Source organism: Salvelinus fontinalis, chromosome 36 (genome assembly GCF_029448725.1).
Source record: "Salvelinus fontinalis isolate EN_2023a chromosome 36, ASM2944872v1, whole genome shotgun sequence".
In the NCBI taxonomy this organism is placed as follows: domain Eukaryota; kingdom Metazoa; phylum Chordata; class Actinopteri; order Salmoniformes; family Salmonidae; genus Salvelinus; species Salvelinus fontinalis.
The window spans coordinates 7,068,883-7,096,847 of record NC_074700.1 but is presented as its reverse complement, the minus strand read 5'-3'; the positions used below and the strand labels follow the sequence as shown (position 1 = coordinate 7,096,847).

Below are 27,965 nucleotides of genomic sequence, written 5' to 3'. Positions count from 1 at the left end.
TAAAGTGACTATGCATAGATAATAACAGAGTAGCAGCAGTGTAAAAGGGGGGGGGGGGGGGGGCAATGCAAATAGTCTGGGTAGCCATTTGATTAGATGTTCAGGAGTCTTATGGCTTGGGTAGAAGCTGTTTAGAAGCCTCTTGGTACCGCTTGCCATGCTCGGTCCTCCTTTTCCTGTAGTCCACAATCTATTAGAAATCGTTCCTTCAGACTCGTTCCTTCCATCCAACTGAGGTTCAAAGCACCATTGACAAATAAATGAATGAGTCCGGCAGAGAAAGAGGACGCCAAATCACTTTGTCATGTCCCTTCTTTATTAACAATTAACACTATTAACAAAGTCAGCAGGTCAACAAAGAAAATTATTTCTTTCATGGAAATGAAAGAAAAACAGTAACTTGTTCTCAGGGCAGAAAGGAGTGAGATTGGTTAAGATCATAAAAGTTGTGTTAAAGGCCAAACTGGGAATGAAATTAAGAAACCACTGATGGCAACCCTTGTTATGCCCTCTGCCAACCAGGACACCACCCACCAGCCTGACTTTTTGTTCTTTTCACTCTAAACAGTCAAAATAAATGTTGAAGGTCAACTTTAGAAAGGTTCAAACCAGGGACCTTGTGTCACACAACCCATGTTTAATGCCCTCCTACCTCCCTAACAGCATTTATTTGACCTGTCACTGGTCACTGGTCACAATTTTCACCCCTGGCTGTGATTGGTTAACTTGGTTAAAAGTCCATCCACCTCGGTCATGGCTATAAGCGTTTCTTAAATTAAGTCAGTTAATTTTTGGGGCATTTTATCTAACCCTTATCCTAATTCTCTTAACCTGCAATGTAAATTCTCCTAACCTGCTGCCATAAGTTCTCCTAACCTGCTACGAAAAGTCAAATCTGACAAAAGCTGTATCCAATCTTGTCAAAACCATCAAACCTCCCACTTGGCCTTATGTTTATTTCACTCTCACTGGTCCTTGAAAGCTCCGCCCACTGATAGTTGAGCTAGAAAACTGAAACCACACAGGGATTTGAACCAGGGACCTTCAGCATGGCAACCCAAGTGTTACACAATCAACCACCTACAAATATGACAGCAAGTGAGTTTTCTTTTCACTCTCACTGGCCATTGTAATGTCCCACCACTGGTAGTTTCACTTTCATCCAACCAATCACATTCAGCCCTCAGAACAAAATCGAATAAGGAGTAGCAGGGATTCCTAAAGATTGACACTCTTCACTTTGAGGTATTGAAAACAGAAGACCACCATAGTAAGGAATGGACATGAACTGAAAAACAGGGATACAACTTTATTGAATGTTTTGACCATTAAAAACCTGTATGTAGAGTGTGCAGAGATCAGACAAAATACATTGATACTTAAAACACCCAGTGCAGTCAAAAATGTGATTATCCTGTGTTTTAAGTATATTTCCACACTGAGGTTGGAATAATACTGGGAACGTGATGATAATGTTCTTTTAGTGTCAGAGCTGTTTGAAAATGTCATCCTGTTTTGGTGGATGTAGTTTTACCCTTCCATGTTGACACCACCATGCTGTAAATTAGTTAATAGACCAATTTGTATTTTTTTACCTTTATTTAACTAGGCAAGTCAGTTAAGAACAAATTCTTATTTTCAATGACGGCCTAGGAACAGTGGGTTAACTGCAGAACGACAGATTTTTACCTCGTCAGCTCGGGGATTCAATCTTGCAACCTTTCGGTTACAAGTCCAACGCTCTCACCACTAGGCTACCTGCCGCCCAATGAGAAAGAGTTCCAAACATCTCTACAAATATCAGCTAATTTTCAGTTTTCCCCCTCCCAACTCAGACCACTCACAGTCCTAGAGAAATTGCTCTTTGTTAAGAAGAGATTGAAACAATTATTTTTTTATCCCCGAAACACAACCCAACGAAGCTTCACTGCTTCTTGACACAATGCCCACTTAACCCGGAAGCCAGCCACACCAATGTGTCAGAGGAAACACCATACTACACCTGCGGACCGTGTCAGCGTGCATGTACCCGGCCCGCCACAGGAGTCACTAGAGCGCGATGGGACAAGGATATCCCTGCCGGCCAAACCCTCCCCTAACGCGACGCTGGGCCAATTGTGCACCAATTGTGCGCTGCCCCATGGGTCTCCTGGTCGTGGAAGACCCTTAGACCACAGCGCCACTCGGGAGGCCAAGAAGATATTTTTGTTTATTTTCGACCATTTTAATTGAAAACAATCACAGTAAAGTACTTAATTGTTATCCAAAAATGATTTGATATTGAGATAAAAACGGCTGCATTGGACCTTTAAGTGTGCTTGATTTAGTCTGCCTGTTAAAATGGAACCAAGTGGCTAGTCCCAAAAGTGCAAACATGCTAAATCAAGCACACCTCAAGTATTTGAAAGTATCTGAAATACCTGTATGTATTTCACCAGGTGGAAGAGATGGCATGGAATATAACGAATGCTCATTTGTGCAACAAAACGCTTGAACCGACAACGCTTCAGCAGTTCAAAGGAAATGTGACTAAAAGGCTGTGACTACTACTGTACATTTGCACTCTAGCACCATTACTCTCTTTCCTAAGCTCAGTGTCACCACAAATAAAGCTACTATTTTACTGTTAAAAATACTTGTCAATAAGAAAACTTTCGCACATTCTAATGAAACAAAACCAGAATCCATGCTATTGTGACAGTATGTTGACCACATGTCCCGGATTGTGTGACAGTCCCACGTTTTTCCCCTTTGTACCGCATCCTGCAACGAAACAATCATGTCCCGCATTTTATCAACAAATTCAAGCACCACTAATATGCGCTTGTGAAAAAATATATATTAGGATGTGGTAGTCTAAGCCTACTGGTGATGTTAAACATTTCTCCAATCGTTGTTGAAATCTGATATTTTGTACAGCGCCAAACGAGACGTTGACCAATGTCATATCATCAACCAATCACATTTGTAAAAATCCTTTCGGTCTAAATTCTGGGAGTGGGGGGGGCTGCCAAATGTTGTTATTCATGTAGGCTACACTGTCCCGCAATATCATCCTGTAGTCTCGCATTTGGGTATTTTAAATGTGGCCATCCCATGTGGACAGGCATGCAGTGCATTTACAAACAACTTGCCCCAAAGTTTTTTTTGGTCATTATTGTCTGTACATTTCTACACAAAGTGTTTGTCACATGGATGGAATCCCATGGAACAATGGAGATGCAAAAGAGGGTCACTTTCCCAAGATTCCCAGGTTTTCCAGAAAACTGCCAACTGGGATTCCTGGAAAACCTGGGACTTTTTATAAAGTTACTGGAAATTTGCAACCCTAAACCATCTTTAAAAAGGATCAGAATGTGTAGGTCACCATGGTGCAGGTGCTCTCAGGAATCTTTCCCAGTGGCAGCAGGCTTTGAGCATATTCTGATGCGCTGAGAATGGCGTAGCCATGCTGAAGAGACCTTGGCAGAAACAGACATCAAGGTCAGTCACAGCTCTTAAAACAAACTAATCCTAGTCCCATGTCAATGTATTACTGGGGTGAACTTTGAGAAATGTCAACAACACAGTTGTATTTGTGACATAAGTGCACTATGAAGCTCAGCTAGGTAACTTGGTAATCCTTACCTGTGCATTCCTGGGTGAAGACAGGTGAACCGTGACATCAGGTAAACAAACTACACCGCAAGAGAGAGAAAAAAAGCTAAAGCATGTTCTTTCTATTACACAAGAGCAAAGCCAGGGAGTGTATTCAAAATGCGTAAAGTTTTTAAATGTTATCAAGTGTTTCAGTCTCACTCTAATCAGTACTGTTCACAATACTCTGGAACCAAATGTTAAATTCAAGTCCATTTGTAGTTTGAGTGTTCGGTAAACATCTAATGCATCCTGAATACACCCCTGGTGGATAGGTTGGGGTGGGCATGGTCAGGGGGGCACAGAGGGATGGGTTGTCACAGTGACAGAGTGGAGGAGGGATCTGAGGGAGGTGGAGGAGTCCTTTCTCAATAGTCTGAAAGCGTTTCCATTCTTCATGACAACAGGATGTGGAAAGAACAGACGGGTGGAGGAAAATGTCTGGTCCTTCTATCGGTAGACATTTTGGCTATTCGTTGGCTTTGGAAAAAGGGCAATGTGTCTTTGGAAATTTACAGAACCCACTACACCCCTGGCAGACAGTGTATACAGGGCAGGCTAGTTAAGCCTGCATTTAAGTCTGTCATTTCAGCCTGTGTTTACCCACGGACGTTTTAGCTTAAAGAGTCTAACATTATATTCTATTTCAGCAAAGCGTTGGATTTATGTTATATATTATATCATATTCCTCAGTCAACTTATTGGTTTGAATTGCAGGAGTCTTGCAGGGTCTGGGCTGTGGTATATCATAGACTACGGTGACTAGTGCTGATTCACGAGGACAACAACAACACCCACCGGCTACAGTTCATACATACACACGCTCGCGAGCATGTTCCTCACGCGTAGTACGCAGACCCTTTCTTTCCAGAGTGAGGCGGGGGTCGGCGCATGGAGAGAGAGGGCGGGGGCACCCTGACGAAGCATGGGGGAGGAAGAATGAAGCGTGAGGTGAGTTGGCATGACGATGGTGTGGCAGAGTAGTAGTGTGTAACAGCTAGTCCCCCAGTCACCCTGCCAGGGACAGGGGTGGGCATGAGTGAGTGGGGGGTGCTGTGCTCCTGTCTCCTAGCTGAGTGGCCAGCTGGGGTGGCAGGTAACCTAGAGGATAAGAGTGTTGGGCCAGTAACCGAAAGGTTGCTGGTTCGAATCCCCGAGCTGACTAGGTGAAAAATCTGTCGACGCGCCCTTGAGCAAGGCACTTAACCCTAATTACTCCTATACGTCACTCTGGATAACAGTGTCTGACAAATGTAAAAATGAGAGGGGCAGAACCTTTGTGAAATTACTCTGTCAAACTAGGAGGTGACGTTAGTAACCAAAGCAAAGCCAAAGAAACTACAACTAAAAGTTTTACTGTACAGCATACCCTGGATCGATGTGTATCCAACTACATCAGAAAAACGAAGAATCTGGTAAAATGCTGATTTAGTGGTTACACACATCAATGCTGTAACTTTTTTCTTCATTTTGAGAGTAGGAGTCTATTTTCACAATTTTCAACCATTTATTAAACCATTGTTTTATTTTCAGCAGTTTGATACATATGGCCCAAGATCTTCTGACTCTTATTCTATGCCAAATGAGGGAGGCACCTTTTCTAAAATGCTAATCTGGTTTTGAAATGTGATTCCATTAGTCAAAGGATTTCCATGTCGCCGTCCTGCAACTTTAGTCCACATGGTGGCCCACTTTCAAAATAAAACAATTGTAGAACTTGAAATTCTCTGATTTTCAATGCCGCTAATGCTCATGCTAAGGAGTATGGAAATCAATAATGAATCCAGATAATAATGAAAGATGTAGGGAAATGCATAAGATGTTATAGAATGAAATTGAGAGATGTATTTTTTTCTCACCAGCTTGCTCTCACAGCTTCAATGTCACTCACTAAGTTTTGTGCCAAACATATTCCAAATATCTGTAAAAGAAAGAAAATAAATGATGAATGTGATGTCTGTTGTACTTAAATGTTTTCATTAACATTTAACCAGTCCTGACTGAGTCAAGCTGCTCTGCTCTAAATTTCTGCTCTTCTACAATACTTCTCCACAAGATACTAATATGATGGACACAAGCCATATCAGTCATGTGTAGTGTGTCTAAACATCACTATATGCTGCTGAGACAAGTTAATGTTCTGAATCGAAGTAGCTTGCTCTGTTTCTAGGCTGAAAGTAGTCAAAGAAATGTTTCTCTTACCTGTAACAGTGCAACTCCTATGAAGATCCCAGCCACCACTGTCAGGTTGTCCTGTAGCCACTTCTCAAACTGTGGCACACAGCCTTTCACATGGATGTAAGTCTTCTGCTCTGCGTCCTACAATAATGAGACGTTTATTACAGGGAGGCTTCTTTCTTTTTCTCGCCAATTTCGTGGTTTCCAATTGGTAGTTACAGTCTTGTCTCATCGCTGCAACTCCCGTACGGACTCGGGAGTGGCGAAGGTCAAGAGCCGTGCGTCCTCCGAAACACAACTCAACGAAGCCGCACTGCTTCTTGACACAATGCCCACTTAACCCGGAATCCAGCCACACCAACATGTCGGAGGAAACACTGTACACCTGACGACCGTGTCAGCGTGCACTGCGCCCGGCCCGCCACAGGAGTCGCTAGTGCGCGATGGAACAAGGACATCCCTGCTGGCCAAACCCTCCCCTAACCCGGACGACGCTGGGCCAGTTGTGCGCTGCCCCATGGGTCTCCCGTATAGGGAGCTTCTTAGCCTCTAAATGGCATTAAAACCAAGCATATGCCTTCATTATACAACAATCGTATTACATAGCCGTTCATTATATTATATAACTTTATATATTCTCAGTAATGTCTCTTACATCATAATAATTAGAGGCTACTATATCAGGGAAACGAGAGGACAAATGTAAGGGAAGGAAATAGGAAGGCGGTAGAGGGAAAGTGGAGAGAAATGGAACAACACTCACCGTTTTGGCTCGTACGTCATAGCCACACTGCGTGTTTATCACATCCTCCTAATGAAGAGAAATACAAGTGTTATCAAAAAGAGAAGCCAACTGCTAATACCCCCCAACCTCCATTGCTAATACTACTGACACCCATGACCATTTCCTGTTCGTGTGTCAATTCATGTTTGAGTTTATGACCAATAATATGAGCATGTTAGCATTAATGCCAGGCTGAGAAATGGGTTTTGCTGTCTCATAGATACTGCCATTTAACTTCTTGCGACTACAGGGGGTGCTGTTTTCTCATTAGCATAATTGCATTACAGATTAAACGGCTTCCTACTAAATTCTTGCTCGTACAATATGCATATTATTACTATTATTGGATAGAAAACACTCTCTAGTTTCTATAGGCGTTGGAATTTTGTCTCTGAGTGGAACAGAACTCATTCTACAGCAATTTCCCTGACATGGAGTCAGATTTCACACATTTTGGCCCCTGATCTGGAGTCAGTTTAAAGGCCACTGTGAACGCTATCAGGATACGGACACTGCTTACGTCTTCCCCTGGATGCCTTTACGTGATGACGATTTGAATGGTATCGATTGCGCAATCACAGCCCCTATAAAACAAAAACACGTGTAGGTAGGAACTCTTTTCCAGATGCGTCGGGCGCGCGGTGGACACAGACCTGCTCTTTTTCCAAGCATTAGTGTAGCCAGTTATATTTCTCCGGTCATGTTTCTACTCGTTATAGGAGTTAAAAACATCATAAGGTAGTTAATTTAAACCGTTTTATAGCAATTTATATCCGTTTAGTGCGATTTTGGGACATTTATTTCTGAGACACTGTGAATCTCTGGGCACGGTTCCAGTTCATGCCGAACGCAATGGGCATTTCTACATGGCAAGAGGACAGCTTTCGACCAAAAGACGATTTGACCCAAGAAAGGATTCTTTGCCCAAGATTCTGATGGAAGAACAGCTCAAAGTAGGAACAATTTATTATGATAAATCGTGTTTCTGTCGAGAAATGTTAATCGCTTATGACGCCATTTTGTTTGACGTAGCTTCGCTTGGCGCAAACTGTATTGAAAAGTAAGGATAATTTAAAAAATGTAAATCAGCGATTGTATTAAGAATTAAATTGTCTATCAATCGCTGTCCACCCTATATTTTTTAGTCACGTTTATGAGTATTTATGTATACGACTAGATCACTGTCTAATATGGCGCACGACATTGTCTGACCAGCTGGGCAACTTTTGTCATTGTCTAACCATGATTTTGGTGGCTAAATATGCACATTTTCGAACAAACTGTATATGTATGTTGTAATGTGATGTTACAGGAGTGTCATCTGAAGAATTCTGAGAAGGTTAGTGAAAAAATTAACATATTTTGGCGATGTTTACGTTATCGCTCTCTTTGGCTAGAATCAATGCTCTGGTAACGTTTGCATACGTGGTATGCTAATATAACGATTTATTGTGTTTTCGCTGTAAGACACTTAGAAAATCTGAAATATTGTCTGTATTCACAGGATCTGTGTCTTTCGATTAGTGTATGCTGTGTATTTTTACGAAATGTTTGATGATTAGTAATTAGGTAAACACGTTGCTCTATGTATTTATTCTAGTCCATTTGTGACGGTGGGTGCAATTGTAAACTATGATATCTACCTGAAATATGCACATTTTTCTAACAAAACCTATCCTATACCATAAATATGTTATCAGACTGTCATCTGATGAGGTTTTTTCTTGGTTAGTGGCTATCAATATCTTAGTTTAGCCGAATTGGTGATAGCACCTGATGGAGTAAGAAACTGATGGAGTTAGAAAAGTGGTCTTTTGCTAACGTGGTTAGCTAATAGATTTACATATTTTGTCTTCCCTGTAAAACATTTTAAAAATCTGAAATGGTGGCTTTATTCACAAGATCTGTATCTTTCATTAGGTGTCTTGGACTTGTGATTTAATGATATTTAGATGCTACTATTTAATTGTGACGCTATGCTAGGCTATGCTACTCAGTGTGGGGGTGGGGGGGGGGGTGATCCCGGACCCGGGGTAGATACTCGTGAAAGGTTAAATAAAGAAAATGTTTGATTTAACTAGGCAAGACAGTTGAGAACATTCTGGGACTAACCAGAAGCAAAATCATTTTCAGTGAACTACCCCTTTAACTGTAACAGTGTGACACATTCATCAGAGAGTAAGGGAACACAATTTCCACTACATCTTGTAGGATTCATTGTTCAAAAGTGGCCCAATGATGAAAGACGTTACTGTATTAGTCCTGATCTTCCAGATACCATTATGAAAATAATTTAGCCCTTTGATGCTCTTGTCACAGGCAGTCCCATGTAGCTGATGTTTTCTGCATGTGTGGAGGCCATTGTTACAATGTTCTCTCCCTCCCTTTGTCGCCAGGACTTTTGTTCCCTCCCTCTTTGTTTATGTCTTTTCTCTTCTGTCACGTTCTACCTCTCCTATGTCCTTATGTCACAGTATCTATTCTTCAGTCAAACCCTTTTGTTGCTCACTTTTCTTGTCATTCTCTCTGACTCAATATGTCTTACTTTCTTGCTACCTCCCTCTACTCCAATTGAGGCACTCTTATGAAAGCAGCTTAGGGCTGTGTTCCAAATAGGAGACTTACTCACTTTCCTCCGTCCTTGACGACTCCCCCTCACATATCTGAGGAGACTGGCTCAGTGTACTAAATACCGCTAAAAGAAGAGCCATAGATACAGTATATATATATAAGTCTGGCTAAAAGGAGTTTCCACCATATTGTTTTTTTTACCCATCCAGTCTTTTCAGATCTGCAACAGCAAGCCAAGGACGAAGGGGAAAGGAGTTGGTTTTCAGTTTGGAATCCAGGCTTGATTACCGAACTCCATGACCCACGTCTCTGACCAACCCTACCTAGCCCCTGTGAGACTTTCTTACCGCAGGATCCTTGGTGCAGCAGGAGAAGGGGACGCCACATTTCTCCCGACTGGGGTTGGTGTCCGTGCAGTTGAAGTAAATGTTGAGGTTCCAGTCGTCTGCTCCGAACGCGCCGCAACACTCCCACTGACAAGAAGCAACAGAGAAGAGAGCATTAGCAGCACATTCACGGTTCTTCCTTTTCATTTCAAATGTGTTTCACTTTAAATACCCAGGAAGTTCCACTACCTCACAACACATGCACACACTTGTGTTGCACGGGTTGACTCATAACCCACAGTCCACGAGATTATATAATAAAGTCCTGTATATTGCTCTGGATAGGAGCGTCTGATCGATGACTAAATATGTCCAAAAAATATCTGGACACTGACTAAGTTTATAACCTCTCACATAGCCTAATATAACATTAACTCCTGCAGAATTTACGTATCTCTTGCAGTAAAATGATACACCAAAATGTACATTGACTCAGGAACAGGAACAGGAGTGGAGAAATTATGATGGATTTATTTCAGCATCTGAGAATGAATGTGCGGTTATAGATCATCTGTAAAGGTGGTGAGGCTATCTTTATCAGCATCATAAAAGCTGATAGTATTTCAACCACATAAAAGATGCATCCAAACCAAACTGAAATCTTATAGAGTTTTTAACAACTTTTAAATTGTGTTAAAACCGGCCAAATTCTAAAGCACAAATATAAGCCTATCTAGGAAGGCCTGTCAAAATATCTTTCTGCCATCTCTTACTGTACAGCGCATTTTCTATATTTGTGGGTTAGGGTCGGGCCTCAGATTTTCACATATAGTCAGGCAGTTGCAGATGGGTTGTTACCAATTGCGTGCGGATGAACAAAGAGCTGACCCACACACCATATGCACACACACACACACACACACACACACACACACACACACACACACACACACACACACACACACACACACACACACACACACACACACACACACACTACTGCAGCATAGCAGTGCTATCATTTATGGTGAAAACAAAGAGTCCAATGTTTAGAGGGAATGACTTTGTAGTGAATTCCTCTCTCATCTCACACCATCAGTGTGGGTGGTGTGTGACTCACAGAGATTGTGGAAGGCTGAAAACAGGGCACATATTTACAGCGTCTCAGAGCAGGATGCTGATCTAGGATCAGTTTTGCCTTTCAGACCCTAATGAATAAGAAGAGGGGGGAGTGAACTGATCCTAGATCAGCACTCCTACTATAAGACGCTTTGTGAATAGAGGCCCAGATGGAAAAACGACAAGCGCCTCTGCCAACCAGTTGGCTACACGAACAAAGGCCTGCCACTGAATAGAGAAACTGAGACGAAGACCAATCCAGAGAGGAGATTCTACTCAAGGCCCTTGTGAATTCAATACATATGTTGGCTAAAGCGCATTTCAATTCATTTCTGATAACAATATAAGGAGCCTGAGTGAGGATTTTAAGACACATTGAGTGAAGCAAAACGAATGAATCATATATATTATATCATATTTAATGTTTAATTACCGAACCACTGTATTACATTGAAAGTAATTCAGCATAACTCATTTTAATATGGTAATAGCTTTAGCACCTCATCATTGTATGATATGATTAGCAGTCCAATAAGTGAAAGTGGTTTAACGAGTGCAGAGGTAAATTGCATTGAACACTTTCATTAGCCATCAACTGCTTTGCTTCCTTCCATCTTTCTCTCCGTCTCATTTTAATGTTAGTCTTTATAAAGGCAATTCCATAAAATACAGTTTAAAAAGAGACAATTATTTTGGGTTAATTTAGGTCCTAGGTCCTTAGGACTACGATTTGTGTCCATTTGAGTTATTTAGCAGACGCTCTTATCCAGAGCGACTTACATCGCCGTTAGGCTACCGGCCGTCTAAAGAAGAATCACAATCACCTTTAATCGCAAAGTACATTTGCATGTACCAGGAATGTGAAATGGTGTTGTCACAATAAAAGAGAATACACAATAGACAGAATCTACACAATAAACGTAATATACAGGCAGATGATACACAGAATATTTTTTTTTTTTTTTTTTTTTTTTTATTTCACCTTTATTTAACCAGGTAGGCTAGTTGAGAACAAGTTCTCATTTGCAACTGCGACCTGGCCAAGATAAAGCATAGCAGTGTGAACAGACAACACAGAGTTACACATGGAGTAAACAATAAACAAGTCAATAACATGGTAGAAAAAAGAGAATCTATATACAATGTGTGCAAAAGGCATGAGGTAGGCAATAAATCGAATAATTACAATTTAGCAGATTAACACTGGAGTGATAAATCATCAGATGAACATGTGCAAGAAGAGATACTGGTGTGCAAAAGAGCAGAAAAGTAAATAAATAAAAGCAGTATGGGGGGTGAGGTAGGTAAATTGGGTGGGTAGTTTACAGATGGACTATGTACAGCTGCAGCGATCGGTTAGCTGCTCGGATAGCAGATTTTTAAAGTTGTTGAGGGAGATAAAAGTCTCCAACTTCAGAGATTTTTGCAATTCGTTCCAGTCGCAGGCAGCAGAGAACTGGAAGGAAAGGCGTCCAAATGAGGTTTTAGCTTTAGGGATGATCAGTGAGATACACCTGCTGGAGCGCGTGCTGCGGGTGGGTGTAGCCATCGTGACCAGTGAACTGAGATAAGGCGGCACTTTACCTAGCATAGCCTTGTAGATGACCTGGAGCCAGTGGGTCTGACGACGAACATGTAGCGAGGGCCAGCCGACTAGGGCATACAGGTCGCAGTGGTGGGTCGTATAAGGTGCTTTAGTAACAAAACGAATGGCACTGTGATAAACTGCGTCCAGTTTGCTGAGTAGAGTGTTGGAAGCTATTTTGTAGATGACATCGCCGAAGTCGAGGATCGGTAGGATAGTCAGTTTTACTAGGGTAAGTTTGGCGGCGTGAGTGAAGGAGGCTTTGTTGCGGAATAGAAAGCCGATTCTTGATTTGATTTTGGATTGGAGATGTTTGATATGAGTCTGGAAGGAGAGTTTGCAGTCTAGCCAGACACCTAGGTACTTATAGATGTCCACATATTCTAGGTCGGAACCGTCCAGGGTGGTGATGCTAGACGGGCGTGCGGGTGCAGGCAGCGAACGGTTGAAAAGCATGCATTTGGTTTTACTAGCGTTTAAGAGCAGTTGGAGGCCACGGAAGGAGTGTTGTATGGCATTGAAGCTCGTTTGGAGGTTAGATAGCACAGTGTCCAAGGAAGGGCCGGAAGTATATAGAATGGTGTCGTCTGCGTAGAGGTGGATCAGGGAATCGCCCGCAGCAAGAGCAACATCATTGATGTATACAGAGAAAAGAGTCGGCCCGAGAATTGAACCCTGTGGTACCCCCATAGAGACTGCCAGAGGACCGGACAACATGCCCTCCGATTTGACACACTGAACTCTGTCTGCAAAGTAGTTGGTGAACCAGGCAAGGCAGTCATTAGAAAAACCGAGGCTACCGAGTCTGCCGATAAGAATATGGTGATTGACAGAGTCGAAAGCCTTGGCCAGGTCGATGAAGACGGCTGCACAGTAATGTCTTTTATCGATGGCGGTTATGATGTCGTTTAGTACCTTGAGCGTGGCTGAGGTGCACCCGTGACCGGCTCGGAAACCGGATTGCACAGCGGAGAAGGTACGGTGGGATTCGAGATGGTCAGTGATCTGTTTGTTGACTTGGCTTTCGAAGACCTTAGATAGGCAGGGCAGGATGGATATAGGTCTGTAACAGTTTGGGTCCAGGGTGTCTCCCCCTTTGAAGAGGGGGATGACCGCGGCAGCTTTCCAATCCTTGGGGATCTCAGATGATACGAAGGAGAGGTTGAACAGGCTGGTAATAGGGGGTGCGACAATGGCGGCGGACAGTTTCAGGAATAGGGGGTCCAGATTGTCAAGCCCAGCTGATTTGTATGGGTCCAGGTTTTCCAGCTCTTTCAGAACATCTGCTATCTGGATTTGGGTAAAGGAGAAGCTGGGGAGGCTTGGGCGAGTAGCAGCGGGGGGGGCGGGGCTGTTGGCCAAGGTTGGAGTCGCCACAATCAACTGAATATACAGACAGACGATACACAGAATATACCCAATAAACTGAATATACAGAGAGATGATACACAATAAACTGAATATACAGACAGACAGTACACAATAAATGGAATATACAGACAGACAACACAGAATATACACAATAAACTGAATATATAGATAGCCGATACACAAAATATACACAAACTGAATATACAGACGGACGATACACAAAATATACAGACAGAATGTTACTGAAGACATACATAAGTATATAACCTTTACACACAGAGCAATAAAACATTTCCAAACAAATTTAAAACAGGCCTGAACAAATGTACAACATTAGTAATCTTCCACAAAACCTAAGTACAGCAATGGTACAGTAGTAACTGCAGTTTCACAGCAATCAAATTAGTTAATTAATTAAATTCAAGGGAGAGGCAAATACCAGTAGACACTGGGGCCCTCAAGAACCTGGATAGTCAGCCCCAGTGAAAATACTCACATGGCCTCTCCCACAACATCTGCTCTAAGTAGCTCATCTGTGATTCTTCCCCCATATATCTCCAGTGTATTACAAAAGAGGTGCAGTCCTCTTTTGTCCAGTAAGAGCACTGATCCACTGGCTTGTCACATCTCCAACCAGTAACAGTTCACTGTACGCCCTTGGGCTCCATAAAGTACTCTGCTCACCTCCTGTGTCAGCAGTCTGATCCACCTTTAATATCTTGAGGTGGCTTCAGTGTCCCTTGATGGCATCTGTACTGATGTATGACATGCGCAGATTGAGATAAGTAAACATGTTGAATCTGATCACTGCTGTTGTGACTCTTAATATTAAAATAATACTAGTGTCTATCTTTCACCCTGAAGCTCTTTATGATGAGACCTTTGTCCAAAAGCTTTTACACCGAGAGATGTTACAAGTACAGTCTACTCTGGCGAATCTGGCCAAAAGAACCTGCAGGAACATAATTGATGGAAATCAGTACTGTCTGCAGGTTTTCACGGCTCAGGACGAGGCTTGCCAAACTTGATGCCGTCTCCTCCACCAGAGTACCCACTACGAATGCTTCACAAAAAGGGTCTTGAGCAGCCATGCCACTTGCTTATCAAATAGATCATTCATGACCACATTGAAATTAGTGAGACTCCAGAAGAGCGGACCAAAGATGTACCCCTTCATGTGGGGGACCAGAATGAATCTTTAAAAAATTACAATTGGGAGATTTCCGTGATGAGCACAGTATTTCAAATCCTCCATCCAGCAAGTCAAGCACCTTTACACACTTACGTAAGGCATGCTGCAGTATTTTTACCTCTTTGCAATTGAGACTAAGGCTCTTAATTTGTTTCCAATTGTCAAAGCAATATTATAACGGCCATGAGAATTTTTTTGTGGAATCTATCAGCCTTTCTACTTACATGATCTTTAATCACGTCTCCAACAAACCTTTTATCATGCTGCTCATGGAGACATTTGAACAGAAATCCAATATGATAGACTAAGCGTTGGCAACCATCTTTTAACCAGTTTAGTAACTATGAATCAGCTGGCAAGGCAAGGTTTAACTCCTCCTTCAGGAAGCACCTTGTTTTTCTGTTAAATAGGCCAGAGAGAAAAGGCAAAACAGTCTCTTTTAAAGAGCTAGAAGAAAAACCTAGCTTCATTTGGTCAGCTGTGCATAGAATCTGAGAGAGATTAGAGGTGAGCTACTACTTCCCAATAGCAATCCTTCTCTTTGGCTCTTGTCATGACTGTCCACGAGAATCCAAAATAGGTCAGATAAGGTTTGCAATGAAAATTCACTCTCACCCATAGAGGGGGAAGGAAAGAACTAGTGGGGATTAACAACTCACGCCCTGTTGTAAATCAAGGGAGAAGATTCAGGCCTGCGCTCTCAGGATTCAAAGGAATGTTCTTTGTCTCAGCTGAAACTCTCAAAAGTGAAACTGAAATGTCTTGAGTCAATACGTATTCAACATCTTTGTTATGGCAAGACTAAATAAGTTCAGGAGTAAACATTGCTTAACAAGTCATATTATACGTTGCATGGACTCACTCTGTGTGCAATAATAACAGTGTTTAACATGATTTTTTATGACTTCCTCATCTCTGTACCTCACACATTCAATTATCTTTATTGTCCTTCAGTCGAGCAGTGAATTTCAAACACAGATTCAACAACAAAGACCAGGGAGGTTCATCTAATGCCTCGCAAAGAAGGGCACCTATTGGTAGATGGGTAAAAGAAGAGCAGACATTGAATATCCCTTTGAGCGTGGTGAAGTTATTAATTACACGTTGGATGGTGTATCAATACACCCCGTCACTACAAAGATACAGGCGTCGTTCCTAACTCAATTGCCGGAGAGGAAGGAAACCTCTCAGGGATTTCACCATGAGGCCAATGGTGACTTTAAAACAGTTACAGAGTTGAATGGCTGTGATAGAAGAAAACTGAGGATGGATCAACAACATTGTAGTTACTCCACAATACTAACCTAAATGACATAGTGTAAAGAAGGAATCCTGTACAGAATACAAATATTCCAAAACATATTTTTCATACTTAAAAAAAAAAAATCTAATTTCTTCTTCCACTTTACATTACAGAGAATTTTACATTACAGAGTATTTTGTGTAGATCGTTGACAAAAAAAAATATATAAAATATATAAAACACTGGAAAAATCACATTTTTGACTGCAAACATTTTGTGCTGGGTGGTATGTACTCCACAGCAGATTTCAAATTTACCTGATTCCTGGATTGCGAGGAATATTGAAGATACTATGGGAGATTCTCATGTCGTTGATAAAAATATCCTTTTCACAAAAATTGTTAAGAGCGCTACACATCCGACGAGAATCGTTGGCCACCCTGCATCCCTTAGTTGCTATAGAAACATGGTATATGTTGCCAAGGCATTTGGAAATGTGAGTGGGGCAACCAGGTTCTATTGCGTTCTCACACGCCAACACACACATGCTCCTACCCCCGCACCTTACAAGACCATCTCTTCACCTTACTCAAACCAGAGCTTCTCCTCTGTAATAACTACATTTTCTCATACACACACACACACACTGATCTTCAAACACTTACATATTCCTGTGTGAAGTCTATGAGGTTCTGGAGGTCGATGTCGTCACGGTACGCCCGGATGTTATTGTTGATGAAGAAGTTGAGCTGGTCCTTGATCCAGTCCTTAAAGACAAAGGCCAACACTCCAGCCGTCAGCTCCAGGAAGAAGATGATCCCCAGGAATACAGAGAACTGGAATACAGGAACAGGGGGATAAAGAGAGTCATAAAGAGAGGGGGAAAGAGGGATAACGAGAGGGGGAACACTAACACACCTGACTAATCAACTACGCAGAAGTGTTCTGTAATAGCTGATGTGTGAGACGGTACATGGTGGGCTGGTTTCCCAGCCCCAGAAAAAGGCTACACATCATGGACTAAACATGTGGGACATAGCCGCGGGAAGTACAGCCACTAAGTCTGGGGAAGGTGTGGGAGTTCAAGAGGGAGCCAATCATCTATATAACATATACATCAATGATGTCCATACACACACATAGAAATGTATATGTCTATGGGATCCAACTGGGAGTGAGAGAGTTGTGGACGTACAAACTTGAGCAGTAAGGTGTTTTCCCTCAGCGCTCCGATGCAGCCGGCGAAGCCCAGGATAAACATGACCCCTCCCGTCACCAGGAAGAGCCAGACAGGGTCAAAGCCCCCCAGGTCTGTGATGGACGAGATGTTGGAGAGAACACCCTGGAGAGAAAGAAAGAGACAGCATGTGAGAGTGAGAGTGAGTGAGTGAGTGAGTGAGTGAGTGAGTGAGTGAGTGAGTGAGTGAGTGAGGAGAGAGAAAGAGAGAAAGAGAGAGAGAAATGTTGGTTAAAAAGGAAGCTATAAAACCATGAGGGAATAGAGTGCATAAAAGGCAGGATGAATAGAACATGTAAGGGGTCAAGTGTTAAAATAATTCAGAGAGTTCTAATTTAGAGTTCCTCTATTCCACTACGACCCAACCTTGTGTAAAGAATTCATAAAAAGTCCTTGATCAAAAAGAGGTTCTGTTTTGGCCTGGGATACCTCAGTAACAGGCACCACAATCATTCTAAGGTTAACTCCCTATTATACAGTATGTCAAGCTGTCAGCCTTGGTATTCTTCAACCAGCTCCTCCCTAGTAGATTTTTTGTATTTTTTTCTATTTAACTACGCAAGTCAGTTAAGAACAAATTCTTATTTACAGTGATGGCCTACCAGGGAACAGGGTTAACAGCCTTGTTCAGGGGCAGAACAACCAATTTTTACCTTGTCAGCTCAGGATTTGAGCCAGCAACCTTTCAGTTACTGGCCTAATGCTCTAACCACTAGGCTATCTGCTACCCCAGATTCAATCATTCTAATAAAAACAACTATGTTTGTATTCCCCCAAAACAACTCATGCACTTCCTCCTTACTGGTTTTGTGCTTTTTTACTGCTTAGACCCAAGACCCAAGATAGACAAACTATAGACAACACAACAAGCACATAAGTAAAACAAAATGGCTCCTACAAGGCCTGTATGTCAGAGCAAGGCAAAAGGGTATACAGTGCCCTTATGGGTACTTCTGGTGTGGTTTCCGTAATCATATTTTCACAAATTACTCCAAATACTCCCAGGTTTGAGAACTTGAGCTGTCTTATATCAAGATAATTATTGGAAGCATGCCATGGTGCTGGTCAGCAGGTGGTTTGCTACTCTTCCAGACACAAGGGAGGTAAATGACAACGGGTGGGAAAAGACTGATTGTATATTGCACTTAAGTGAACATTTCTTTGTTTAATAAGACCTTATTTGATGTTCTTACTGGGTCCTTATGTTACCCAGTCTCCACTCACCTTCTCATTCCATGCCCATAGTCCGATTCCAAGGAAGGCCACACCCAGCAACTGAAAGAGACCACAGAAAGACAATATGTCACATTAATCACGCTACTGCATCATATACTGTCACAAATCTCAGAGACAAAAAGAGGGTGAAACCTCTCCTTCCTGCACTCAAGTTCACCTTTGTCAAAATGTATTATCTTTCAATTTCACCTTTGACGGTTAAAAAAGTTTTCCACATCATGGGTGTCAGCGATGCTCGTCAGTTACATAAACACACAACTCACATTACTTCACTTTCCAGTAATAAATTGCATGTTTGGACATCTTCACTTGCATATTCTAAACAGGAGTCAAGGATTTAAAAAAGCCAGAACGTACAATTCTCCCAAGGAATTCCTCACTCAACTGCAACGTATGCCCAGTCCGAATATTAGCGATTTGATTTCTGGGAAAATTTTGTGAAACCCTTATTCTGAAAAGCCAGGTTTGACCAACGAAATAGATTGACCGTGGACGTTTGACAGAACTTACTAACTGATTTAGTGATAACATCTTAAACTGCTATCTCAGTTGAAAGGGAGAGACAAGTCTGAGGTGCCTCCCTCCCTGTCTGACCGTCTGTCCGTATGTTTGTCTATTCTGTTTTTCTGCCTGCCTGTCCGTACATCAGTCTGTCTGTCTGAAAGGAAGCTGTGGGGTGGGGCCAGGCATCTGGCTGAATGCAGCGGACCATTTCCAAATGACAACAACAGGAAGTGAACGAGACAGGCCCACGCTGTCCAACCTTCCAGCCCGGATTGAACAGGCAGCGTTGTGCAACTTTGCTGGCCCTATATGTCACGGAATGATATGAACAAACGGCTGCATTTATACGCCAGCTACAGGGGACATTGGGACACTGGCAGAGTGGCCATTGCACCCCATCTGTTGCAGTCTGGCATCGTTTGCAAACTATTACTCTATTCTGAACAGCACTGATCTCCTGTTAGTGCACCAGGGCCACTTCATGTGGTTGTAATACAGAGCTGTTGGCTAAGGCCTGGTCTGAGATCCGAGGCTTAGGGGCAAGTATAAAGAGGGTGCCACAACCAACAGAGATGTGTGGCTAGATGAGCTGAGCTATAAAGAAGACGAGCACACCCCTAAACTTCGATCAGCCATCGTTCGATGATCAACGATACAAGTTCATTGTCACTCTGGAGAAGAATGACATAACATGTAGGGTGATGGCGCAGTTTGGTCAGTGCTCTGCATATTTACTGTATGTGAGAGGAAGGGCCAGAAGGAGCCGTCCTGTGTGTTCTGATGGCTGGGACACCCAAACGGCTTGGATCAATAGGCTACACTAACATGAGAGACAAGAGCTAAGCCTCGACAGCTGGGTGATGGACATAGTCAATGCACTCATACACCCACACTCATGCACACCCATACACACACACACACACACACAAATCACAAATGGAGTGATACACGTGCATGCATACACACAGTAATGTGGTAGCTTGATGTTCTCATAAAAACACAGAAACCCCAGCTGTGGCTAAAACAACACGTCAGAGGGATGGATAGTCCCGGTTAAAGCAACCCTCCGCCATCTCGGTTTCTGCCTACAGTGAGGCCCTAATGGTTGTTTGTCAACCGAGGGGTGGGTGTTGGCAAATGTAACGGCTCTGAGTTGTTTGAATTCTACCTAAAGACAATGGGGGTGGTTTTGGCTAACCCAGATCTGTTTGTGCTCCTGCCAACTCCATTGCTGTCAGTCAAGCCAAACAGGACCATGAGTGACAGGGAGCTGGCATGATAGCACAAACAAACTGGCTAGGTTTTGGGGGGCGATTATATCAATATCCTGAAAAAAATGCTTGGTGATTCTTAGAACAGCCTAACTAATAGGTTCCTTCCCCTTGACAACAATGCCTAAAGGCATCTGTTGTCATGACAACAGAGAGCACTTCGACTTGTCATTCATCTCAGCAAGGCTCACGGTCACATACCACGTCTTCACAAAGTACTCATACCCTTTGACAAATTCCACATTTTCTTGTGTTACAGCCTGAATTCAAATGGGTTAAATAGATTTTTGTCTCACCCATCTACACACAACACCCCATAATGACAAAGTTAAGTTATGTTTGCAAATGTATTGAAAATAAAATACAGAAATATCTTATTTACATAAGTATTCACACCTGTGAGTCAATACTTTGTAGAAGCATCTTTGGCAAAGATTACAGCTGTGAGTCTTTCTGGGTAAGTTTCTAAGAGCTTTCTACGCCTGGATTGTGAAACATTTGCCCACTATTCTTTTTCAAAATTCATTGCTAGACAACTATTTTCAGGTCTTGCCATAGCTTTTCAAGTAGATTTAAGTCCAAACTGTAACTCCTGAACATTCACTGTCTTCTTGGTAAGCAATTCAAGTGTAGATTTGGACTTTGGAAAGGTGAATTCATCTCTCAGTGTCTGCTGGAAAGCAGACAACACGGTTTTTCCTTAGGATTTTGCCTGTGCTTAGCTCCATTCAGTTTATTTTTTATCCAGAAAAAATCCCCAGTCCTAAACAAGCATACCCATAACATGATGCAGCCACCACTATGCTTGAAAATATGGAGAGTGGTACTCAGTAATGTGTTGTAATGGATTTGCCCCAAACGTGTATTCAGGACAAAAACTGAATTGCTTGCCACATTTTTTGCAGTATAACTTTAGTGCCTTGACGCAAACAGGATGCATGTTTTGGAATGTTTCCATTCTGTACAGACTTTATTCTTTTCCCTCTGTCAATTAGGTTAGCATTGTGGAATAACTGCAATGTTGTTGATCCATCCACAGTTTTTTTCTAGCACAGGCCATTAAACTCTGGAACTATTTTAAAGTCCCCATTGGTCACATGGTGAAAATCCTTGAGCGATTTCCTTCCTCTCCAGCACTTTTATTGGCTACCAGTTCAGAGACAATGGAGTCAAATGCGAGACTAGAAAGTAAGCTGTATTATCATACAGCGATATTGTCATACAGTGTGTGAACTAGAATTGGGATGAGAATAATAGTGTTAGGCTGAATCTCAGGTTGTTAAATGCTGTATCAGAGGCAATTTATGGCCGACACACACTGTGGGTCATGTAGCCTAGATATGGTTGGTTTACTGTGCGTTTCGAAGCACAATCTGCAGATTTAGGGAAAAGAGAAAATGTGTCTGGTCCTCTGGGCCCCATTTTGAATGTGTCCTCGTGGAGGGAAGAGAGAGCCATGATGAATAAATTCACCCTAAATAAAGTAACCCTTGGGAGTAGGGTTGAACTGCATACATGTCAGGTTAGGGTTAGTTTTCTGTATATCATTGAAAGATCGATTATTGGTTACTTAGTACACAACCCTATTAGCTATTTGTTTATGAACCGTGTGAGAATTGTAACCATCACTATAATAAATGATCCCTTCAGCCATTGAAAGCAAGACGGCTGAACCGTTTGTAGGAAAATGCAAACTGTACCTATGCCACTTCTTTAATTCCCTGAGATTACACTGAATATCAAAATGGCTGGCAAGACCTGCTAGCTTTCCAAAAAACAAATAAACAGGGAAATGCTTACTTACGAGCCCTTTCCCAACAATGCAGTTCACAAGTATGAATATTAACAAATAGATAAAAAGAAAATAGTAATACAATAAAATAACAATAACGAGGCTATATACAAGGAGTACCACCGGTACTGAGTCAGTGTACTGGTAGTTGAGGTAGTTGGAGTGATTGACTGAGGTTATATGTACATGTAGGTTTGGTTAGGTGATTGATTGAAGTACATGTAGGTAGGGGGTGAAAACAGAAAGTCTGGGTAGCTGTTTAATTAACTGTTCAGCAGTCATGGCTTTGGGGTAGAAGTTGTTCAGGAGCCTTTTAGTCCCAGACTGCTACCGCTTGCCGTGCGGTAACAGACTGACTCGGGAGGCTGGAGTCTTGGACAAGGAGCTCGGCCCCAGTGACGTGCTGGGCCGTACGCACTACCCTCTGTAGCGCCGTGCGGTTGGATGCCGAGCAGTTTCCGTACCAAGCGGTGATGCAGCCAGTCAAGATGCTCTCAATGGTGTAGCTGTAAAACTTTCTGAGGATAAGAGGGCCCATGACAAATCTTTCAAATCAACACAGTCAGATACTGGAGAAGAACTGACTAAAAATGTAATATCTCCACGGGCCAAAGGATAATCTGAACTCTAAACTCACAACTGTAGTGATAGGGTAAAGAGATGAGGAGGATTATCATTATGTATAAAGCTATAGTCATAATTCACACTCACTCCTCTTTAGCACATTTAATGTGATGTGACAATGACAAATCACAACGCAAACCCTTTGGTTTCCATGGTTCTTGTTTTGTAAAGACTCCAGTTGTGTAATATGTGATCTCGAACTTCACCAGACACTGTGAGGTACTCCAGACGATGGTCCCAGATGGACCCCCAGAGAGAAAACTATTACAAAAATACCACAAACAATGTTTCTTCTGGCTGCCATTCTGTTGCTATAGCTGTGTCCAAAGCCTTTATTTATCCACTGGCCTTTAATTCATTACAGCCCAATGAGAACTGTCTGTAATGTTGATACAATGTTGATACAATGTTGATACAAATGTGCGAAAGCCTGAAAATATTACATTCCAATGTCAGATAAAATGACAATTCTTTGGGTTATTAATGATAGTTTTAAATGTGGTTGATAGTGATTTCAGTGAGTTAGGCCTATTGTTGGCCATGGCATGGATGTGTGGCTTCAATGACAAACAGAAAGCTTGGATTTAATAGAATATGCAGTGACAGAAAGTTTAACGCTGATACTGCACTCATAATCCCATTGAAAATTCTGTAATAAATTATTGACGCAACCTCTCTTTAGTGGCACTAGCTCCATTTATAAATCTGATATCATGAGCACTTCTGTATTACACAACGCAATACCCTCCAAAGACATTTAGGATAGAGTTGTGTAGTTTATCAAAGCCCTCTCACATGGATCTTTGCTATATATATATATATATATATATATATATTGTCACATCTTGACGACAACGGGCAACCGTAAAGGGGTTCTCACATGCAAAAACCATCCCTATGGTCCTAGCTTGCTTTATCTCAGAATCAGAGATGTTACTGGCATTGGGCATTACCCATAAATACCTTAACTCTTCACCAGCATTCCCATTCATCTCAACATCTATACCAGCTTTACCACAAATTGGTTATCAAAAGTACATTATAGTACAGAATGCATAACCATGCCAGCGACATGGCTAGAACCATTGCAGGTATAGGTTCTCTATCATGGCAGGTGAAATCAGGCTCTTGCAGACGCATCACTTAAGACCACAATAATGCTCAAACCATTAGCAGACCACTGGCTCTCACGATCATGGACATGGTCAATGGCACTGAAAGCAGACAATGCCGAATGTGACGGACTTTAGGAGGAAGGTCAGAGGGAGGGGTTGAGGGGAACAAAGGCGATGGAGGGCGTTGAATGGGATTACATTAGCATTGAATTAACCAGGCAACCATTTCTGCCAAACTCCTGCGAGCCAGCATAAGACTTTAGAGAGTCACATGACCTGTATGTAATCCTAATGGGAAAATCTCTCCCTGGTCAGCTATTCCCAGTCCAAAAACTTTCCAGAGGCAACAGATGAAGAAAAAGCATCATGGGAAGACTGCCTTTTTTCATTCTTCAAGGGAAGACATTGAAGAGCCAAATTTGTTTTTCAGAGATAGGGTTATTATATAAAAATGTTCTTTTTATGGTCTTTGTCCCTCTGGACATGACCCTTAAACTCTAGCTCATGCATTTCTCTAACGGGGCAGTTGAAACTAAAGGGGAATAAGAAAAACAGACGTGAATCCAAAACATGTTCTCCCAACAATAGTGATGTTTATTTAGTAAATTAACCTATTTTTCCAGCTACTTGGTATCATATAGTGAGCTCTCCCTGTCGGACATGAAATCACTGAAATAATGATGGGATCTTTAGAAGCTATCCTCCTTTTTCAGTGTTGTCAGTCCTACAATCAATGGTATACTGTAGGTTCGCAGTAGATCTGAGACAATTCACTAATAGGCCTAGTCACAATTAGATTAGGTGTGTAGGCTAAGTGTTAGGTAAACAATAAGCTGTCTTGGAATGGACATGCATTAGGCATACTTTTCACAAGGAAAAAATGAGTGTGAATTGAGTAGACATAACCCACTACGCATGGATCGAGGCCAACGTCTTTTACAAGTCTTTTTTTGGACCTGTCCGGACCAATCATCTTTTCTTTAATCTTCTTTGGTGCAAACTTGTGAAACAGAAAGTTGAAGTCGGAAGTTTACATACACTTAGGTTGGAGTCATTAAAAACAGTTTTTCAACCACTCCACAAACTTCTTGTTAACAAACTATAGTTTTGGCAAGTCAGGTTAGGACATCTGCTTTGTGCATTACACAAGTAATTTTTCCAACAATTGTTTACAGACAGATTATTTCACTTATAATTCCCTGTATCACAATTCCAGTTGGTCAGAAGATGACATGCACAGTCAACAAAGTGTCTGTAAACAGCTTGGAAAATCCCAGAAAATTATGTCATGGCTTTAGAAGCATCTGAAAGGCTAATTGACATAATTTGAGTCAATTGGAGGTGTACCTGTGGATGTATTTCAAGGCTTACGATCAAACTCACTGCCTCTTTGCTTGACATCATGGGAAAATCAACAGAAATCAGCCAAGACCTCAATCCTATAGAACATTTGTGGGCAGAACTGAAAAAGCGTGTGCAAGCAAGGAGGCCTACAAACCTGACAGTTACACCAGCTCTGTCAAGAGCAATGGGCCAAAATTCACCCAACTTATTGTGGGAAGCTTGTGGAAGGCTACCCGAAAAGTTTGACCCAAGTTAAACAATTTAAAGTCAATGCTACCAAATACTAATTGAGTGTATGTAAACTTCTGACCCACTGGGAATGTGATGAAATAAATAAAAGCTGAAATAAATCACTCTCTCTACTATTATGCTGACATTTCACATTCTTAAAATAAAGTGGTGATCCTAACTGACCTAAGACAGGGAATTTTTACTAGTATTAAAGGTCAGGAATTGTGAAAAACTGAGTTTAAATGTATCTGGCTAAGGTGTATGTAAACTTCCGACTTCAACTGTAGCTTTCTATGATTGGTTCAGATTTGGTCTGGTCCGGACTGGACCAAATCTGAACCAATCATTTGGTCGGTTCCGGATCAGACCAAATCTGAACCAATCATAGACATCTATGTTTCACAAGTTTGGACAGCAAAGCACAGGACAGCAAAGCACAATACAGTAGAGTACAGCAGAGTACAGTACAGTAAAGAAAAGTAGAGTTTAGTACAATACAGTAGAGCACAGTAGAGCACAGTAGAGTACAGTATAATGTACTGTACTGTACCCTACTTTACTCTGATGTACTGTACTGTTCTCTACTAAATTAAACTGTACAATACTCAACAGAATACAAATCTTCTGTACTGTATCGTACCGTACTGTACTCCACTGTACCGAGCTGTGCCATACTCTATTGTGCTGTTCAAACTAATGAAATATATATACGTCTATGATTCGTTCAGACTAGTCCCGACTGACCAAATGTGTACTTGTTTGGGGGCGGAGCTCATTAGAACAGTATGCTTTGCATGTGTTTATTTTTTACATTTACATTTTGGTGATTCAGCAGATGCTGTTAATCAGAGCGACTGACAGTCAATGCATTCAATTAGGGTAGATGAACAACAACAGATCAGTTACTGAGACTGTTATTGTCGTTGAAGTGGACTGTTGGTTTATTTAGTAGGACTGCTTTGAACATTATCACTGAGAATGTACAGTATGTGCAGTTGAAATTTGGCCATAGAATCAATGACTAAGAAAATACGTATTTTAAACGTCCATAAATGACATATTTTCCACTTTCATTCAGAACCCGAAAAACGCCTGTAAAATATTTATTTTCAATCTCCAGAAAAGATGCCACTTCAACGTTTGGATTTTAGACGTTTTTTCAACGTAATTTTGCTTACTGGGAATGTAGTCCGATGATGATAATAAATAGTGCATATTCATGTTTATGCAACCATTCGCATGTGAAGAAAAACTTTTCACAATGATGTGAGTTGGTCCCGACAAACGAGGACAGAAAGCGGATTACCGGGAACCGTGGAGACTGAAAATTAAAAAGTGCTCTGAGTAGCAGTCTATGTGAAGGCTATTGTGCATATCCACAAACCAAAATAAGCAAGTTAAAAATAGCTTGCAATGCATGGCAACACAACCAAAGTGGCTTGCTGCTATACACACATCGAAAGATCACATGTTATAATTTATTATAGTTTTTAACGGACGATCATTTAATACGTCAATATACCAACAGCTTGTGAAGCATCTTGGTCGTAAAATCCTCATGGGAATATTAATCACAATAATTAGGCTATTATAATATCACTTAAGCCATTTCCTCTAGCTGGGCCTACAGTTTAATTTTACAACATCAGATTGCAGATTCAGAATTGCACAATGAAAGACAATAAGAGTGGCAAATAGCAAGAAGAAAAACACACTTACCCAAAATATTATGTTAAATCCAAAAATAAAATATTTGATGCAGCAACTGACTTCATGGCCTTTAAAATGTTTTCCTGACATACTTGAATTTCATACAGTAGGCTTCATAGACTGATAAATATGCCGGATCATTGGCTCGCAGGCGGCAGGTCCAGCTCCTCGGCGATCCAATTCTTGGAACTTGCTGTCTGCTCGGTTCATCCAAATAAAATAAACATACTGTAGCCTATCCCTCGACACAGATGTCACCCTGATAATAAAAGTAGAATAATGCACAATCTAACACTGTAAATAGCAAACAAACGTCAACCTTTCCACTCTGCGTTTACAACTAACGGGACCTCTCAGTTGTCACCGATCAAATCGGATAATCGTTTCCCCACAGTTATGGCTGCGTTTTTAAAGAACTACAGCTACAACCAATCAGATGTTTGACTGTTAAGTAGTGGGTTGTTCTTCCTCTTCCTGCTCTTCCTGCCCAATTTTAGCTCGAACCCCTAGTTACCCTAGTGGTTAATAGTGTTTGGCGGTTAATAGTGTTTGGCCAATAACCGAAAGGTTGCTGGTTCGAATCCCTAAACCAGCAAGGTGAAGAAAGAAACCATTCTGCCCTTAAGCAAGGCAGTGACCCCTAGGCTGTAATATTTCTTAATCCCTTGTTTACACTTGTCATTTGACAGCTGGAATTTTGTCCATATAAAGCTGTGGTTCACTGGCCCTATGGGAGGAAAGGCTAAATTCCGAATCAACCCCAACCCGCGCCGAGCCCCTAACCCTACAAGCACCATTGTAGATCTGAAAGGATCAGATAGGTACAATATGTAAATTAGCCTATAATATAGTATACAGTTGTAAAAAAAAAACTGTTTTGCTGCACTTCCAAACGA

At 41.7% G+C, this 27,965-nt stretch overlaps 1 protein-coding gene across 2 annotated transcripts; it reads right to left on the bottom strand.

Annotated features, from left to right (window-relative positions):
* Positions 1-294: 294 nt before the first annotated feature.
* On the bottom strand, positions 295-27,484 carry tspan5a (tetraspanin 5a). 2 transcript variants are annotated; one of them, XM_055900508.1, is made up of 10 exons: positions 27,079-27,483; positions 18,467-18,517; positions 17,201-17,347; positions 16,671-16,841; positions 9,517-9,642; positions 6,578-6,625; positions 5,839-5,955; positions 5,496-5,557; positions 3,628-3,677; positions 295-3,461 (listed from the first exon to the last, which is right to left on the bottom strand). In XM_055900508.1, exons 1-9 carry the CDS (start codon positions 27,157-27,159, stop codon positions 3,665-3,667), a joined length of 816 nt encoding a protein of 271 aa, XP_055756483.1. In that variant the 5' UTR covers positions 27,160-27,483; the 3' UTR covers positions 295-3,461; positions 3,628-3,664. The 2 variants fall into 2 exon arrangements, with proteins under 2 accessions (XP_055756483.1, XP_055756484.1); XM_055900509.1 differs by lacking the exons at positions 295-3,461; positions 3,628-3,677 and adding an exon at positions 3,686-4,551 and having other exon boundaries at positions 27,079-27,484.
* Positions 27,485-27,965: the final 481 nt, after the last annotated feature.